The 19,839-nt window shown below is 41.0% G+C and overlaps 1 protein-coding gene across 3 annotated transcripts in view; it reads right to left on the reverse strand.

Moving 5' to 3' along the window:
* The window catches only part of npdc1a (neural proliferation, differentiation and control, 1a), a 55,135-nt gene that overhangs the window by 12,858 nt on the left and 22,438 nt on the right, over positions 1–19,839 (reverse strand). The window contains exon 2 of one of the 3 annotated variants that reach the window (XM_007900350.2): positions 16,603–16,746. The exons of 1 other annotated variant lie outside the window; for it this stretch is intronic. In XM_007900350.2, coding sequence (XP_007898541.2) covers positions 16,603–16,746 — 144 coding nt within the window. Of the gene's footprint in view, positions 1–5,945; positions 6,186–16,602; positions 16,747–19,839 lie in introns of those variants that run through there. One more of the 3 variants, XM_007900351.2, reaches the window with a different exon arrangement.

Consider the following 19,839-nt stretch of genomic DNA (forward strand, 5'->3'; position numbering starts at 1 on the left):
ACCTTTGTAAATCAAAACACTTCCCCAAGAGGTGATTTTCAACTTCACAACATTTCTGTTTTACTTCATTATTTGAATGCTACATCAAACCAGTGATGAAAACGCAAGAGCCCCAACAATCTGCTTGGGTCACTGCCAGGAAAGCAAATCAATACTAATTTTATCTTTTCGCATTGGTGAACAACTTATCAAAATTTCAATCTATTCAGTTATTCTTGAGTGTGCAAAAGGACCAATCGGTCCAGCAAATCTCTTACGTCAGTAATATCACTGAAGATATGACGCCCCCCCAAAAGTCTTGCAAGAAATATGATCTTCCCAGGTAAAATTGGATTACATAGAACATACTTCGATAATATGCATTAAGAGCAAAACTTGCATTTAATATAGTGCCATAGCACGTCACTGCAATGTCTCACAGTGAATCATGGGATTTTGCTGTGTAGTGACCGTAATTCTAATAATAATCTTCATTTGATAACAGCACCTTTCACTTGTGGAGGATGTCTCAAAGTGCTTCACAAGATTTATTGTAAAGTATAGTGACTGTGTATTTTGTAGATTCACGATGCAGTCAATTTGCCCATAGCAACGTCACAAACGGCTGTGAAACGAATGACCAATGTGTGAATTACTGCGCTCAGCAAAGAAAAGATTAAAAAATATTAGCACAACATCAAACACAAACAAAATGGAGTTTCAGCACAATTGTGACATTGATTTAGCTTCAAGGACTTTCAGAATCACACCAGAGTTTGCTGTTCAGCTTCAATCTTCTAATGAGAAACTATGGAACTTCAAGGGCACATGATTTTAAGCCATCCTGGTCCACATTAGACTGATGTGGACCAATCTTACTAGGAAGCCATAGGAAGCTGGTGAACCACAAAGAGAGATAACTGCCAGCCGCACCATTCAAGCCTATGTCAAATATTGCTTTAATGCAATGATACGCAATTTATATTGTTTGGCCACAAACAGCCACCATATTGCTCAATTAACCATAATTAATGCAGCCTTGGAAAACGAGCAACTCATTAATTTCAGAATACTGGGGAAAAACAATGTCTCAACACAGTCAACAATTAAAAATGTGACACTGATTAATTATGGCTCACTAATTACCATCCTGCTCTTTAGGAAGCAGTTTCTATTAATTGTCCTGCATTTCTAAGATTAGCCTTTGTTGATCTTAACAACACGAGAAGACAGCTAAAGCTGTACAGACAGCAATCCCGTAAACCTCTATGACCATCACCAGAGGTGGTCAAGGAGCAAGACGATCTTGGTCATATCTTTTGCCAGTGACGCAGGTAGTCACTGAATATAAACTCGCCAACTTCCAGACTTTTGCCATCAGGTCTCAAAACTCAGGTGCAGAGCTCTTTTAATGGCCTTGTAAGGGCAACAAGAAGTAGGTTTAAATAATCAGTGTTGTAGGGGATAGGAAAAAGGTGTTGGGGGGGGGGGGGGGGATAGGATCCTTGCTCCTGAACTCTTGTCAGAGACTACCACTGGAAGGTGCATTTATGTGGTCAGCTATAGAGAAAATGAGGATTGAACTTTGGCTTTGCGTAGATAAAAAGATCACAATAAGAATACAGGTTTGTTTCTTGATTGCAATCCCCAGTGCCACAGGTAACTTATGGTGCTAGAAGGAAAAAAGGAGTCAAAGCTGGCCTGCGTCAGTGGTATAATCACCCTTGCATTTGATAAAGCATCTTTCCATGACACCAAAGTGCAGCACAGAATTTTACCATTAGGTTCAGTGACTGTGCATTTGTCACCCAGCCCCAATATGTGACTGCAATGCCAAGAAGTTTACTGGGAAATTAAAAATTCCATTCAGCAAAACAAAACCATATCCTGCTTAGTTGGGCTGGTTTGTTTACACAAGCACTGGATGCCCTTCGTGTCCATATCAAGTTCTCACAGCTGCTCATGTGGACCTTGTAACTATGGCCTGTGACAAAGGGGAAAAGATTCAACAGCCAGAAATAAACTTGTGAATTGCAACTTGCAGTTGTGTTAAGTTCGGGTGGAAGCAGTGTTTTTTTTGCTGCTGCTTCACAGTGAGAGTGTGGGTGAGTGCCACAGACCTCGAAGCTAAGAATATTCCCGAAACGATGCCAGATGAAGCCGCTCTGTGATATAAACACGCTTCAAGTCATTTATTCAATAATTTCACGTGGGCAGGAATGTGATGTTTTATTCCGCACAGGTACGTTTCTCTGGCAAAAACGACCAATTACTCAGGTGTATGAATGGCAAGAGATGGCAGATGCGACTAAAGTAAAATGTCTTTGGGTTTATTGACATTCTCTTGCCCTTCTCAATATCGCTTTGCTTGTTAACACGGGCATTTCTAGCGGTGTCTGCTGGTGTCAGCTCTGCAGATGCAGGAAACCATGGGATTGGCAAGTCAATGTTGAAGTCATTGTGCAGCACCTCACAGTAAGTGCACTTGGATCGAGTTCAGAATTGGAGCAGCTGCAAGGGCTGATACTTTTCAATGTCACAATACAGGTCACAATCCGCAGAGCTTGCCTTTCAGCGCTCGTACCACACAGCGCACTGAACTCTGATCCGACTCCACTTCCACCAACGCCTTTTCGGATTGGCAAACGGAAACCAGATGGAATCTAAATGCGACATCTGAGCGAGCATCAGTCTTTGCAATTTCTTAAATCAACCGGCAGGAGGATTCATAAAAGCACACAAGTACAGTAATGATTGCTGGCGTTTTAAAGCCATATCCATATTATTACTATTTCCTACATTAATTTACAGTCTACCGGACAAATAACACACAGAACTGTTTGCATTTGCAGTGTCTGACACACATATGCATACCTTCATGATAATAATAATAATCCTTGCATATGATATAGCGCCTTATCACGTCTTCGAGCGTCTCAAAGCGCTTCAAGAATATACTGTAAAGTGAATTGACTATATTTTGTGGGCGAAACTACAATTACATGAGAGCAAAATAAAAATGGCAGCTCTGGAACTGGTTAGCCGAGTGCAAACATGACAAAACTCCAGCCAACCTGCAGACAGCTATCCATACCTTGAGGTGGAATTATAGCAGTCTTTATAAGACACTAATTAATTCCCTCTATTTCGAACTCTAACCCATTTGGTCACTAGGACTAATAGGAAGAACAGTTGGCGATCGAGTCACAAAGGTCATTCCAGCAGTGCAGTCTCATTTATCTTGAATAACAACTCCAACTGTAACATTTAACCAGTGCATTCATCAGTGGGGGAACGAAGGCCAATTACAGCCAATGTTGGCGTCAGGTTGAGATTAACTAACAGCACAGGGAGGGGTTTCAAACTTTTGACATTTTCTTAAGTCTTACACCGGATGGTACTTTTAACAACCAAGACTTTGAGGGAGTTTCCAACAAACTCATCTAGTTGTTAGTGTGAATAGATGCAAATAAAAGGATGATATTTTCCTTTGACTACACAAAAATAGAGGAAAAGAAATTGGATGGTAAAGTTCATCAAATGAAGCATGCAATTTGATAATCCTGTGACCTAACCTTCCTTCGTATTGCTGCGCACTTAACCAAATACTATTGTGTTGGAGGTACAATGACACAACAAGGCATCAATTCAGATGAAATGCAAACCATTGGTCTCCTTTGAAGCAGGAAGAGAGTGAACATAAATAATATTTGATACACCAAGTGTGTTGTTGCATTCAAAACCTCTCCTGGCAGAAATTCAGATGATTTGCAAACAAAGATTTAATCCATTTGTTCAGGTTTCCACCCATTCTGTTCATGCGTATCACCAGAATTGGCAGGCACCAGGCTAAGGTCTCAAAATTGTGAAGAATTCGATTTGCCATTTTTGCTAAAAAAAAATTAATTTTTTAAAATTACTCAGCGTGATGGCATCAGTGTATTATTACAGCAGTCTGTGGTGACTGCACAAATACATTTAAGTCTCTTGTACATCTTAGAATGGAATATAAAGGTAAATATAATTTGTGTGATATTAAGAAGGATTATTGGTATACAATTCACAAGCACGCACATCCTGATGAAGCATCGTGGCACACCGATTTCTAACCGTTTGCCATGTGAATGATAGAGGGTTTAGATTCAGAACAAATTAACTGAGGCAGAATTTTTCCACAGTATGCTTTGCTTTCCTTCCCTCCAATTTTCTGTTTTCACCTACCCTCAACTCACATAAAATCATGCTGTGACTCCACAGAGAGAAAGTTACCCAGTGATACCTCGACCAAATGGCCACTATTCAGTTCTAAGATCTTCCAAACTGAGCCACCTCTGCCTCAGCCTTGGCCAAATTTCCTCCTCATTAAGACCGGGAAATTGTGGCTTATTACAGCACCTTCACTCCTGCATCTGCTCGGATCAATAACTTGGCATATGCCGGGGATTTAAGACAACTCTCCTTAAACAGTTTGCTTAAATCTGGAGCCAAATCTTTTCTGGAGCCAAATCTTTCTTGATCATTATAGCGTGGTCACTGTTGGAAAATTCATATGAGGCAAGGAGGGTAAGGCCTGGGATCAACTGTGATGCCCTTCACAGAAGAAAAGCTTTCAGACACTCATCAACTTGGCTTCCGAATGAGGAATAGCCACTTATAATTCTTGCACTTGATACAGCACCTTATTGCGCCTTCGAGACCTCTCAAAGCGCTTCACAGAATATACTGTAAAGTGAAATGACTGTATATTTTTGTGGGCGAAAGGTATAGTACCAGGGTATAGTACTGGTGGGTTGCAGGGATCCGTACCAAAGCATCGGTTTCAGGAAAGAAAATTAAGGGGAAAAAAAATTCTGCATTTGCTTAGTCACCATTAAATAATCTTTTAACTACCTCATAGTTAAGCAATTGCCACAGTGCTAGTTAATACATTTCCCTAAACATTGTAGGGCATTTATGGCTCTTACCCAGCTAAGGGACACAACTGCCAAACATAAACCATATGATTCACTCTCTCACTTGACGTCATCGGAACCCCTCGATTGGATTACTGTCCTCTAATTCTCTCTCCTCTCTGTACTCGCTCCCAGCAATCAATCTATTCTCGATACAAATATTTTTAACTCTGCAGATTACGTTCTTGTGACCTTCAAACTGCATTTCTGTGACAAGAGAAAAAAAACAAGCAAAAAGAAAGCTCTTAAAATGCAGCAGCTATTAACGAAAGTATTAATTCTGAATGAATGATCGTTTGCACACAAGCCATTCGCTCTGCCAGTCAATACCATTTCAAGTCAATACAAATTGATACCGTCTGTTCATTACTAAATAATAATCTCTGGTGTTTTTTTTTAAAAAATGAAACAATATTCAGTACCCGCACAGCACTTTCTAACTGAATCAATTGCTGCCGTTTGCAAAATCAATTTTCCATTGCATTCTTGTTCAGTCGGAACTGTACAAAGGATGGAGAGAATTCACATGATTTGACAGACATCAGAGAGAGAGAGAGAAGGAAAGAGAGGCTTTGCTGCTCTCGATACTGAACTGCAACCAAGTCCTTCACTGTAAAAGCCAGCGTTCTATCAAACTACGTCACTGAGTGTGAGACTGGATGTCGTACGCTGTCGCTTTGGTTAACTCTTATTTTCCCGAAAGGTTGGATTGCACTGAGTTCTTCATAACATCACGCAATCCAGGAAACGTGTGTGATTCTGGTCAAAATAAGCTGCTGGCTCTTTATGAATAGGATTGCAGGTGGTGTTCAATATCCACTGTGAACATTCTGGGCTATAAAGAGCCAAGCCAGCAGCGAATGTTTCTGTATATGGTGTTAATAATTTCGAAAAGTACCGACAATACGGAATATAAAGCTTGAACAGAATGCCATCTTTCAACTAAAGCCCCACTAAAATAAGAAATGACATACAAGCACAACGTGACAGTGAAAAGCTGAACTTTACACCTACCTTCCCAACGTCTCAAGCCGTAACGTTTCGAAGGAGAGCTAACGCACACAGTAACCAGCATAAGTAGGCACTCTGGAATCAGAACGCTCCGTACAATCATTCTTAGGTCGAACAAAAATGAAACCTGGTCAACAAAGTAATTCGTAAAAAAAAAAAAAGGCTGGCTTGTCGAATCTATCTGGAGAAAGGCAGACTTATTCTGCTGGTTGAAGGCACTGGATATACTGCACTGCAGTCAGCCCTTGTTGTATCTGTGAACCCTCAACAGCGTGGGCTGAGGAAACACCAGCCTGCTCTGACAGTGAGCCAATGAGAAAACATCAAGAGAAATTGTACTGGCAGTGACAATCCTCTGAAAAATGACAGCTGGTTCTAACTCAGTTCAACACGCAGATACTTAATGTACAAAAACACCAGGCTCAGCTGCTTGCTTCAAGTCCAGGTCTGGCATTGCGTTCCTTTTATCTTATCGACGAGTGCGTTTGTGACGGTGGACACCAGAAACAATCTACGAACACTTTAGATGCCTCTTTAATGTATTTCATCTTTCCCCTGATTTCTCATGTCATCCACTGTCAAATATGCGTAACCATAAGGCTTATATGTTTACATACAAAATAACTGATATTAAAATTGCACTCCCACTGGGAGAAACAGAAGGTAACCACTGGTGATCCTGTTAATAGTTAATAGGCTACGGCTGCTTCTTGGTGAGTCCAAAACAGAAACCTCCAAAGGTGGCATAAATATAAGCAGAACTAAAGAGAGTTTAGGAGGAACTTCTTTATGCAGAGGGTGGTGAGAATGTGGAAGTCACGAGCAGAAATTTGCCGCTACCCTTAGTGAAGGGCGGCAGTTGCTACTGAAGTAAAAAAAATTGTACTTACGAGGAAACGTGATGCATACCAGAGGGACGAGGGAATAGAGAGGTAGAGAAGAGGGGATATGGAGGAGTAGAGGCTCATATGGAGCCTCAATGATCTGTGAAATGTTCCACATAATACCACATCCCGAGGTAGTATGGGCAAAGGAACAAACACAACAGTGATTGCTGCAGCTTGAAACGGGTCTGAGTCAAAAATGACTAAGAGAATTAGTAGTCCAGCGTCCCTTTGGAATGACTGCACATCTAATACAAAAAAAAGGAACTTTAAGTCCCTATCCCTTTACTACATCATTTTTGTTAATGTTCGTGGCCTTTATTTTATGTCGCCAGTGCACAGAATTGATTCAGCACACATTAAGAGGAGCCCTTTGCAATAACACTTGTCTCTTTGACAGCGTTCTGTGACAACCAGCAAACTGTCAGGAAGACCAACTCACCACCAACATTGTACCTGAATAACAAAGGAAAAATTGTGAACGATCAAGAGACTAGGTTCTTAATTAAAAACGTGCCATTAGTGTGGATGGATTGGGTGAATGTTGGTGAATAGGAGTGTGTATGCAAGTGTGCGTGTGTGTGAGAGAAAGAGAGAGAGAAAAACAGCAACACATGACATTTCAAAAGTGCCTTTCACGTCAGGAGGACGTCTCAAGGCGCTGGGAAAGTGTGCGAGTGAGCAAGTGAATGAGTAAAAGTAAGCACATCCATGAGTGAGTGTGAGAGAAAGTGCGCGAGTGCATGAGTATGAGTGCTCGAGAGAGAGAGAGAGAGAGACGGACGGAGACACACAGACGAATATGCACATGGGCCAGATAGTATGTGCATGTGACAGATAGAAGTTTTTATGTGCAAGGTGAAAAATTAAGTACAGGGAAATGGAACAGTTTTACACTGCTGTATAGGGACCTAATTTCAGAATTATAGTTACCTCCGAGAGCAGCCTCTCTGAACTCTGAAGCTAGTTCTGCTGGTGAGAACAACACTGGGTACCATTAACGGACCTATATTCGATAATGGAGTATACAATTGAGGCAAGAAGTTAAAATATAGCTAAGCGGTGCAATGCTGTTGGCAATATCAAAGAACCATTAACTGTCAATCCTGGAAGGACTGGATTGATGGATTTTATCCGATTAAAAAAAAAAACATCCGAAGCACAAAGCCGGCAGTGAGTCATCCAGTGCTGATAATCCCAGCCTCAGTACTTGAATCTGCAGTCTTGTTTGGATACCTGAGTTCAGTCTGGACAAAAGCAGGGTTAAATTAATATGCTTGGCGTAGATAAGCATTCTTTAGGGGAGGGAGAGAAAATAAAAATGGAAGTTTCGCTCATCGCTATCTAGCCTGGAATAGAATCTCAAAGTGAGTGACGTGCAATTGAGATTCTCCACAATCAAATAACTCACCAATACACTCCGTCCAGACTCGCATCTGAAGATTTCACAAGGGCACTGTCTAGCAACCCTCTGACATGCCAAGGCTGATTGAGAGGATCAGCTGTGATGCCACCATCTTTCCAGCAGCAACAAACAGCTTGCTGTCGCTCTCAGTCTCACATATGAAGGCAAAGCTACTTTTGTCGAGATACTCGCACCCATAAAGACCAACATGAGTTACTGGCTTTGGCAGAGGGAGAGGAGGTTTAACGTTAGCTGAGCTTGAACTTCTTTTTTGTGGAGCAAACATCTTAACATGGGGCAAAATAAGTAAAACCGTTGTTTGGAGAAATTCATGTTGAAAATGTGCTACCCACGAGAAGAGATTGCATTCAGTGTACTCAACAGCCACTACCCCTTCAACCAATGATTGCTAATATTTTCTTAGGTGCAATGCAGAATAAAGAGCAAATAAAGACTTAGCGTGTTCTTTCCTCCTACGCTTTTGACACTGCTTTTCGAAAAGGCAAAAGACGGACTTATGATCATGCAGCTGTCAGAGTCTATTATAACCAGCATAACACTGCCCAGACAAACCAAGGAACACAATTAGACTGAAAAATGAATCGTTGCATTTCCTGGTGTTGAAATGAGACTTCCTTTGATCTTTCGCTAAACAAAAAACACAGTCACTTCACACTACAGTAAATTCTGTGAAGCGCGTTCGTGCTTTGATGATGTGACAAGGCACTACAGCAAACACAAGGTGCATTTAATTGCAACAAGTTACTAAGATCATATTTCATCAGCAAAGAAAACGATTTTCAGCCAGGTTTTAAATATTTTGGTGTTTTCAGCTGGTTTATTTTTACAAAAACAGAATGCCCTGCAGCAATGTTTCTGCTGTTTTGTGAAGCATGTCACTTGGAAGCTTATTTAACCTTTACATTTAACAGGTGATGTAAAGGAAACCCGTACTGAACTGTGCTCAGTTCCCACCAATGAGGACTCGTGGGAGCAATTTTTAAAGAATAAGGTTTAAATCTAGTGAAAACAAAATGTATAATGTATATATTATGTATGTATATATGTATAAATGAATATGGAAGTAAGGAAAGAAATAACATGAGACAGTTTTAACTCCTGTTCAGTGATTCTCCTTGAAACTGCATGACAACAAGACCAGCCTTGGCTGTTGTGTGCTCATTATCTGCCAATTCAGCTGTTCCCATATGCAAACATATCTAAGTATATAGAGTAATCTACAAACAAGAGCAAGTGAAAAATGAGAAAACTTAGCTGGTTAATGCAAAATTCCACCTAGGAATTTGGGTCAAGGTTGCACGACGCCCTGAACTTGCCCTTTAAAACAACCTGTAAGCTGTCATGTGCATTGAATACAAAAATAATAATCCTTATATTTGATTTAGTGCCTTATCATGTTGTTGAGGCGTCTCAAAGCGCTTCACAGAATATACTGTAAAGTGAATTGTCTATATTTTATGGGTGAAACGTGGCAGCCAATTGCACACAGCAGTGTCCCACGAACAGTCGTTGATTAAGTGACCAAATTATGATTATTACTTAAAGGGATTACCACCCCCGGAAAGCGATCCACCAATCGACCAACAACCAGGTTCCTACTTACTGCTAGGTAAACAAAGGCGTGTAAAGTAAGGAAACTTGCCTCAGGTTCCGCCCCGCCCGGGATTCGAACCACAAGGTACCTCAATTACATTTATGCAACTCATAAATCCTTATTTATGACGGAACATGTTCCATCGTGATCCTCAAAAGTCATCAAAATTTCATGCTGTCACATTTCTCCTAACATTAGTTACGGCATTGGAATTTTTTTTGGCAATGTTGTGTAATACATTGAACACTCTCAGCTGGAACATCAGAGCAACATATGCCACGTTCAGTAAATGAACATCACTGTAGCTGAATTGTTATAGTTAAACCTTTCATTAGTAGCTACATTGCGTTTTGCAATTCCTTCGGTTCATTACTTTCTTGGAACAGAATCCCGAAAGATGCATGAATTAGCAGCATCCTTTGCATGCGCTATTCGCGTACTGAATTGCACCATTACTCAGTGCACAAGACTTTAAAGCTCCCCAGATCATCTGTTGATGCTATGACGAGGCAACAAATCAACCCACACAAAAACAATCTGCCTTTAGAGGCACAGTAACACACCTTTTCCATTGTGAATGAAAGATGGTGAGATGCAAGACTTCCCTCCAAAGCTCAGGCCACTGTCTAGAGGGCAAGTGAGCAATGTAGAGAGACCTTGATGGTCCCAGCATCAATATCCTGGTCAACTGGGGCAACAATAGATATACTTTAGCCTCAGATTCTGAGGGAATGCGAAGCAAAATTATGATCGCTATCCTGGCCGTGTGTATGACTGGTCAGGAGAATGACAGAGCTTGGCTGTGATTCTCCTCCTCTCGGCACTTGTTCTCTTGAAGAACGGTCACTTGGATGATGAGATACTGTTGGCTGCTTAGCAGCTGTAGAACCATAGACCAGCACGTGTCAATGCTTTCTGGAGAAGAGCGGGAGGAAATATTTTTGAACAGATTGCTGTTTCCAGGCTCTCTACCCCCAAGTAAGCAAATCCCTGCAGTATGTGCAGGGGGAAGGGGAGGAAACATCTGCAGTGCTTGGAGGGGATGTTGCGTTGTCGGAGGTGTCGTCTTTCAGATAAGGCGTTAAACTGAGGTCCTGGCTGACTGTTCAGGTGGACTTTAAAGTTGCCGTGGCACTATTTGAAAAGAGAAGGGAGTTTCTCTCTCTTGGTGTCCTGGTCAACAATCCCTCTGGTAAATTTAGTCATTCACTCCACGGCTGTTTATGGGATGTTGCTGTGCACAATTGTGCTGCTATTTTTTGCCTAGTCAATCTACTTCCAGTAAATCCTGTAAAGTGCTTTGAGACGTCCTTCCAACCTGATAAGGTGCTAAACCAAATGCAAGAATTATTTTATTACTAGAGTTTACTAGGTAGAGGTTAGAAAGAGCTAAGACTTGGGGAACCCGAGAGTTCATGAGCGTTGGTGGAGTTTAACTAGTTAAAATCTTGAGGGCATTGCCTGGCAGGTTTCCCACTGTTTATACCATTAAACCAACACCATTAGGGCTTTGACTTGCAACATTAACAGGAGCTGAGCGGGAACACTCCCTGCTCCCAATCTGCTGTATTAGTCCTGCTATAAGCAGACTGGCTGGTCTGTCGTCAGTCTTGGGAGTAACGCAGACTTGCCTTGCTTGGGAACTGGACCACCGAGACCACCGGAGAGAGATGGCTCGATTCCGACATCCCATTAGCCAAGCACGTCACCTTAGAAACAACTGGATGGAGTTGATGTTATAGCTGAAGTTTGCCACTGGGTGACACTGCAACCAACAAATACTAAGGCGCGATATTCTACAAATTCCATCTTCAAAACTATGCAGTCTCAACGTGAAAAAGGAGCAAAACAGGAAGACGTAAGCGGAAATAGAGAAAAAGAAAAAAAGAACTGCGGCCAGTGCGCAACAACCCGCTGCGACGAAGCTGGTTTCATTCCACAGTGCGGATGTTGCCCGTAAAAATATTTAATTCCGAAGGTTAGATTTTCTTCTGTGCAAATCTCGAAAAGCGGTACAGCAGCAGCATTAAACTGACAGGAGCTCCTCCAGCTTCAACCCTGAAGCAATAGCTTATGCGCGACCTTCAGCTTGCAGGATTCAAGCAATTACAACGGCAGTCCTGGCATTGTTCGGCACTGAAAGAAGCCAGCAGCGAAAAACGCTGGTGAACACCGGTACTCGCAATCTTGTTACGCTTAGCCAGAAACTCCAGCTGCTGCCGTGATATATTTGGCTTACAAAATATAGTCAATTCACTTTACAGTATATTCTGCGAAGCGTTTTGAGACGTCTCGAAGACGTAATAAGGCACGATATCAAATGCAAGGATTATTATTATTATTATATCCAGTTTTTTTTTTAATTTGATTGCTCTGAATTATTGGCCGCACTCCTCAAAAGTATACACGGTGTCAAACACTGTGCTTCCCCCCCACCCCATCACCTTGCTAATTCCTCATAAAGCAAGTTTGACACTCAGACAGAGATTTTCTCGGAGAGACGAGAGGGAAATCTCGCAGGGCAGATTTATCTTGAGGCAATTGCACTGACAGCAGCCTCACCTTCAGTGCAAGGTAACCCGGGAAGCGAAAAAAACACAACATCACAAGGACACCTTTTCCTCTATACTTCTAGAGCGCAGGGCTCTGGCAGAGCATAGCAAGCAGCTTGCAGCCTCCACATCAAGCATGTGAAAATGTTTAACTGTTGCTGCACACGCTGTTGAATATTTCTTTCCTCCAGCCACCCCTCACCCTCACTCCAGTGTACCTGGACTTCTAATTGGAAGAGGTTCGAACGCTTTCAAGAAGCTCCCGATGGCCTAATGGGTAGTTGCATCCCTTTTCTCCCAAGAAACAAGACCTCAGCCCACAAAATATAGTCCATTAATTTTAGAGTATATTCCGTGAAGCGCTTTGAGACGTCTCGAAGATGTGATAAGGCGCTGTATCGAATTCAAGGATTATTATTATTATTCAGCTTCCAGAAAACAGCACGTTTGAATCTCAGAGGTTCTCACTTTGGAGCGCTAAAATAGCATTGGGCAGGGAAAAATTATTATTATGCTTATCCTGGTTTCCTGATCTGGAACGACTGCTGGAAAGTTGCTGTAAGGTTTCAATGTTTAAGTGTCTAACAAAGGGCTGGGTTAGCTGCTCCTCCACTTAGTCTCCCAACGATAACCATCTAGATGACATTTGACTAATGATCACTTAAGTGAGATAAACGGTGCCAGTGTGACTGAATACAAAGTTGAAATGCTTTGGGGAGGACGTAAGAGAAAGTTGGCAAAAATACTCTTGTAATATATTTAAAAAAAAGGTAATTCAAACCCACTGTTGTGTATTCTACCATTTGGTTTCACACCCATGTTGGTGAGGGCTACGCCCTGCCTCTCAAGCAGAGGATATTGCATGTTATGGGTCACCGGGAGAGGGAGGAAGCTTTTTCCCCCTTGAATATAAACCAAAACGGAACATAGATGGCTTTCATCGTAACAAAAGAAACTGATGGGTAAGGCATTCAACTTGATTTTATAAAACGAGCTAGCACAATTTGTGTGAACAAAAGCAAGGGAAATGCTTAAAATGTTTCTATTCAGTGCTTGAGAATGACCCTGACAAGACAAGTGAAACGCATTTCCTGTATTTACAAGCGCAGTATTACTGTACCCATCTCCATCAACAGCCCCAGACAATGGCCTTCACAATGGGCAAAGTGTTTAATTGACTGAGAACAAAAGGCTACAGTGAACCATTTCGCATCTCGCGGAACAGACCATCTGTAGTTGCAAACAACTTTAAAAGCAGGACAATGTGTTATTTAGTCATTTCTGCCGGAGGATGCTCAGGAAATCAGATTTCCGTTCAGTTTTTATCGCTTTCCGGATGGACGACGAGCAGGATTGATCGCAAGTGCCAAATACAAGCAACTCAGTCATTTCGTACCTTTGTGTTAACAGCTCAAGGTTAGGCCTATTCAGAAGTCACTGGAAAGGGATTAGGAGGAAAAACCCAGACTGATTTTTTTCTCCTCTCTTGCTCGCCCAGGGGCACCAAAGCCAATTGTAATGTCCTGTTGCCACCAAGCTGATAACCAATCCATTTAACAATGGATAACTACCACATGAATTGAAAAGAATGCTGACTGCTAAATTAAATGCGTTAACTTCTCCTGCCACACCCCCCCAGTGAGATGTGGCCGGCATTCCTAAATTGCTTTAAGGCCTGCGAGTCATTTCATAACATTTGTTTCATCTTCAAGACCCGAAGCTCTCATGTCCATTTGGCATTGGGTTTATGTTTGTAAACATCAAGGAAACAATTACAATTGTGTCACATTATAGGCACTGACAAAAATATGCCGCTTGTAATTTGGATTTCAGAGATGGATAAAGCAAATTAGTTATCTGCATTTGATGGTAATACCAGAGGAAGGGTTTGCACTGGACACAGTAAAGCCAATACAAATTAGGTGGACTTGAAAGATACAATAAAATGTGTTTATATTAATACATGGAAGCAAGGTAATAAATAATCCGTATGAGATATATAAAAGATAGCAAAATGCTCGCCAATGCAGAACTCCGGGATACAATCAATGAATAGGAGATGAAGGTGTGTGTGAGCAGAATATCTTGCAGACGCAAACACAGTCCCCAGTAAGATAACGATGTTATGCAGTGGCAGGGGGTAATTATCACAGAGGGATGATTAGTTATCGAAAACATCAGCAGAATTCTATGAATATGAGCCAATGAGTAATTTGGACAAAAGACAATTAGGATAAAAAAAGTAACGTCATAGCTTTGTCAAAGATAACAACTGACAGTAAATTTTTCAGGCAATTAGGATGCTGTAGGATATGTTAATGTTCTGTTCTTCCACTACTTGTCTCCTCCATAAAATTATTTTTGAAGACACGCAAAGTCTTTTTCTGTTATCCTGGTTTACATTTCCTTCCGAGTCAACATTTACCCTCAATTTTAAATTAATTGGCTGCTCATCATCATTGTTTATGGGACACTGCCATCTTAAAATTAGCTGCTTGTGTTCACTCCATTTCTAATCACCTCTACTTTGTAAAATAACAATAATTTGCCTCAAAGCTTTTTATCATGTCAAAGGGACCATATAAAGAGGTTATTTATTATGTATAAGACAGTGAAGCAGTAATTGCCAGGATAATTCCCAGTGGTGTGGAAAGTGCATTAGCTTGGACGTGTCTCAAGCAAGGTGTCAGATTGGCTCAGTTGGCAGCACTCTCACCTCCAGATTAGAAAGTTGTGCGTTGAAGCCCTACTTTGAGACTTTAGCCTGCAGTATAGACACGCACTTCAGTGTAGTACTAAAAAGCACTGCGTTGCTAGAAGTGCTACTCTTCAAATGAGAAGTTAATCATTTCACCCACAAAATACACAGTCAATTTACTTTACAGTATATGTTGTGAAGCGCTTTGAGACGTCTTGAAGACATGGTAAGGCGCTATATCAAATGCAAGGATTATTATTATTATTAATTCTATCTGTTCAGGATCATTTTAAAGATGCCATGGCTCTAATTGACAAAAGAAGTTTCTCCCATTGTCCAAGATTAAAATTCTCCAGATTAGTCATTCACCACATGGCTCTATATGCATAAAATGACTGGCATATTAGTCTACGCAAACAGTTGCTGCTTTTACTGTAAAGTGCTTTGAGATGTTTTGACATTTGGCACTACAAAAATGCCAAGTTGATTTCTTTGGGCGATAAATCTCGACTCCTTGGCAATAAATGCGTTTTGATAATTAATAGACCCACTTGTGGTTATTTTCAGGTTCTGTTGTACTCTACTGGAGGAAACATTTAAAATATCTTAGCAGATGAAAGAAGACAAAATGTAAGCTTTCAGAGAGGAAAAAAAACGTTATGCTTCTGAATTTTTAACAGGGTTCACAATGAACATTGCCAAATATGTTGTGGCGTTAATTATTGCTTTATGAGAGCATACTGATTCATGAGTTCATTTCACAGATTGACGTCAAAGACCATCGGTGAATGATTCCAGTAGTTTTTAATTGAAGCAGAGGGTAATGAAAGCAGTCGATAAAGTGTCATCTCGGAACCAGTTTCGCTAATTAACTCTCAGTGCATGCATTCCAGATTTTCGTTGTTGACACCTATCACAAACACAAGATTCTATATAAATAGGAACTATTTGTAGGTTTAATGGAATAAATCTGACTTGAAACATTCCAAATTCGAATTGATTAGAAATTAAAGTGAGGGTTTTGTCGGTTTTTTGGAGTTAGTTGGGTGTCGACTGATTACTTCTCTCATAAGGAGGATAAGTTGGGCATCAGATATCCAACATGACAAGCACAGGTTTGAGCCCTCATTAGGTGGATAGCAGCTACCTAAAGAGGTACTCTGTTGATCTTACGCTACAGTTAGCTGTCAAAAGCACGACCACAATCAGAAAGACTGGTCTCGATTGACTATGACAACTAGTTAGATTGCCGATTATCCACTCAGTTTTCACTGCCTGTTGTAACCCTGGTTAACAATGGACTACAGGGGAACGTGAAGCGTGCCCCAATAGCAGTGCTGGCTTACAGCGTGCACCTCCACCTGAAAAATACCTTACTCGGGATGAGGAAGTTTACAACCAGCACTAGAGCAGCTGCCACCATGTTCATTGATCCCAAACTTGATTTTATTTACTTATTTTTTTTAAATTTTTATTTATACCAAAAACCTTTATTTTACGACCTACCACTTTGCAGGTTGCGCTCCCTTTCACAATTCCCTTTCGCATTCTGAACGTAATGAGAAAGGCAGGGCCCACAGTGGCTCGATCCGGACGGACAAACTTCTCGCCGCTGAATTACGCATTCCAGGTGCTTAGGACATGGTTCAGCTGAGAGAAAGAGAGAGAGAGAGAGAGGTGAAAATGAGTAAAGCTAAGATTCAAAGTATACCCTGCACTGACACCACTCACATGGACAAGCCCAAGAGTGAGCCAAATGGAAAGAAAAGTTAATCCTCATCGGAGCAAAATGCTATGACTTCCTTCTTCTGCATCCCTTTACAAGATGGCATTTTGCAAAGATGATAGAGATCTAAACAATTGCTTTAGGTTTTCGGAGCAATTAGATTTAAGATATTATTTCAGTTTTCACTGTTTTTCAACCCTCCTCTTCCCCCCTCCCTCCGGGGAAAAAAAATCTAATTAGCATTGATGTATTTCTATCAATGGCATGTTAGGTAGAGGTCACCAATTCACACAAGGATGACATTTTGAAAGAAAAGCTGTGCAGAAACACAACAATCTACCCGTATTTTGACTTGCAAGTGCCATGCATGTCAAGTGTAATGCCTCCTGCAGCCTTCCGTATATTTTCTATACTGTAATTATACTGCATGACCCGGGATGCAACCGATCAATCCACAGCACGGTGGGCTACAGTATTTACAGAATGGCACTGAAAAATTACACATACACACACACACACACACACCACAAAAATACAGGATTTTTGTACGCAAGGTTAACCGTTCACAATGCAAAATGCACTCTGATGATTTACTGGATCATGATTACTTTGGAAACAGCAGCACAACCTTTAGCAGGATACAGGACAATGAGTCATGTGCCTGGAGCATTCAATTACAACGGGAACGGCCACTTTTCCGTACGTAGGGTTTGGAAGATTGTTCTCAAGTCATAGAACGAGATGAAACGATGATATATGGCTTCAGTGAATCTTCACTGTGCAGTGCTTTTTTGATCTGACATTAACTTCAACAGATGGCATTAAGAAGCCATAAAAACGAATGTCCTTCAAGATCGTGCAGAGTGTACTGGTGTCTCACAAGCGAGACTGCACGCTCATCCATGTTCTGCCTCGGGGCAAGAGTGCTACCAACTGAGCCAGGCTGAAAACTGCTATAGTTTAGTGCTACACTGACTTCTTAAACCTACCAATACACCAGAGGAAACCGAGATTTCCACATAGTTAACAACACAAACATCAACAACAATAACAACTTGCATTTATATAGCACTCCTCGGAGCAGTTAACAGTGGCGGAGCTCAACTACTAGCGACTCTGGCTTGGGAGTTATCAGAAATACTTGAACAACAGAAATACATAAAGGACCTGTCTGTCTTATTCAGTTATAGGTAGTAAAATTGCACCAGGAAATGTGGAACTGAGCCCACAAACTGGATGACCAGATCTGTACTGAGTTAATTGGTCTTTGGAAGGTGCCTCAACAACTCAAGTTAGAGTAACTGGGTTAGGGAGGGGGTTTTATGGCTTCTTAATAGCAACAGTCACTCGCTGGGTGGTAGTTAGTGACTGATACTGGAAATACCCCCAGATGGCTTTAAGTGAGGATATGATTGGGTTCGATTGAATAGGCCTCCAGAGTTCAACACTAATTCACTCTCGATTTTATTACTTTTCCGGCACAATAAGTCTCTACGGGTCATTGCGACCTCCTCTCGGTGCAAGTAGGACATGTTGGCTAACATTCTGCAAAGCTAATGTTTTTTCTATTCACTACCTTTTTGGCACAAGTTCGCATTGTATTGTGTTGACTTCTTAGTTGGGCAAATGGTTAGTGATATAAATCAAGGACAACTTTCTTAAAATCGTTTTTTTTTTAAGTGACTCATCCCCCTCCATTTGGGCTAATAATCCTAAGTGAAGAAGATGGCAAGCATCTGTACTCAACAATTTTCCTTTTCGTGCAGGTTAGAAAAGATGGTTTGGTGTTGAGAGGCAAACAAATCATAACAAGCTAAATGGAGTATGAAGAATGGAAATGTCACTAATGCATATTGGGAAACAGGATGGGTGGTGGGGGTTGAATATAACATCGTTCAAAGAAAGCTTCAACTGAGAAATTCCGTATCAAATATCTGCTACATTCATGAGTAGCTATCAAATGCCATCTTACCACCAGGTAAATTCCAGCACAAAAAAACCCATTTAAAAGCTTTGTCTGAGTAGGAACATTATATTGATTATATGGACAGCATACCAGCTACAACATGGTGCAAAAGCTCAGCAGAACAATAATAATAATCTTTGCTTTTTTTTAAAAGGATTATTACCTCTGGAAAAGCGACCCGCCAATCGACTGACAACCAGGTTCCTACTTACTGCTGCTAGGAGAACAGAGGCATGCGGAGTAAGGAAATTTGCCCAAAATTTTGCCATGCCCGGGAATCAAACCCAGGTCCTCTCGCTTGTGAGGTGAGTGCGCTAACCACTCAGCTACAGGACTCCATATACAGCCTGTATATGAGTGCTTTATCACATTGTCCAAAATGTTTCAAAGCACTTCAAAGGATTTATTGTAAAGTGTAGTATTTGTATGTATGGGCAAACAAGGGATTCAAATGGCTCTGAATAACGCGCATTGAGCCACGTGGGTTCATATTTTGCTCCAAGCTTCAGAACTGTCCAGTTATGTATTTGTTGCTTCTTCTTGCACAGTATACGAGGACATATACTTGCTTTGTTACGAGAAAATCCTATACTTATTTTCATGACGGCGTTTCTTTGGGTTCGAATAATACAGGGGAAAAAAATCAATCTCTCAAATCTCTTTGTTTTCAGAAAAAGGAAAAAGCCAGAACACAGCGTACACTAAACAGTTACAGAGCTTGCTAAGCTAAATTACAATTATTCCTTGAGGATACCTGGACAGAAATAGACAGCTTTATACTTAAGTTAATGGATATAGAGTAAATGTGGTGAAATGGTTTCTTTGACAACTCCTCACACGCTCATACAACAACAACAGCAAAATTACATTTATAGAGCGCCTTTCACGTCGGGAGGACATGAAATGCCCAATGTCCAATACAAATGTCCAATGTAATTCCATATATTTTGTTATGAGGGTTTTAATATTGCTCATAGTTCATGAAACAGGCAATGTTTTAATTCACATTATGCACGATTAAAAGTTCCGAATTTGCCTCCTCAGTGCTCGA

The sequence above is a fragment of the Callorhinchus milii genome, unplaced genomic scaffold (assembly GCF_018977255.1).
Source record: "Callorhinchus milii isolate IMCB2004 unplaced genomic scaffold, IMCB_Cmil_1.0 Scaffold8, whole genome shotgun sequence".
Taxonomy (NCBI): domain Eukaryota; kingdom Metazoa; phylum Chordata; class Chondrichthyes; order Chimaeriformes; family Callorhinchidae; genus Callorhinchus; species Callorhinchus milii.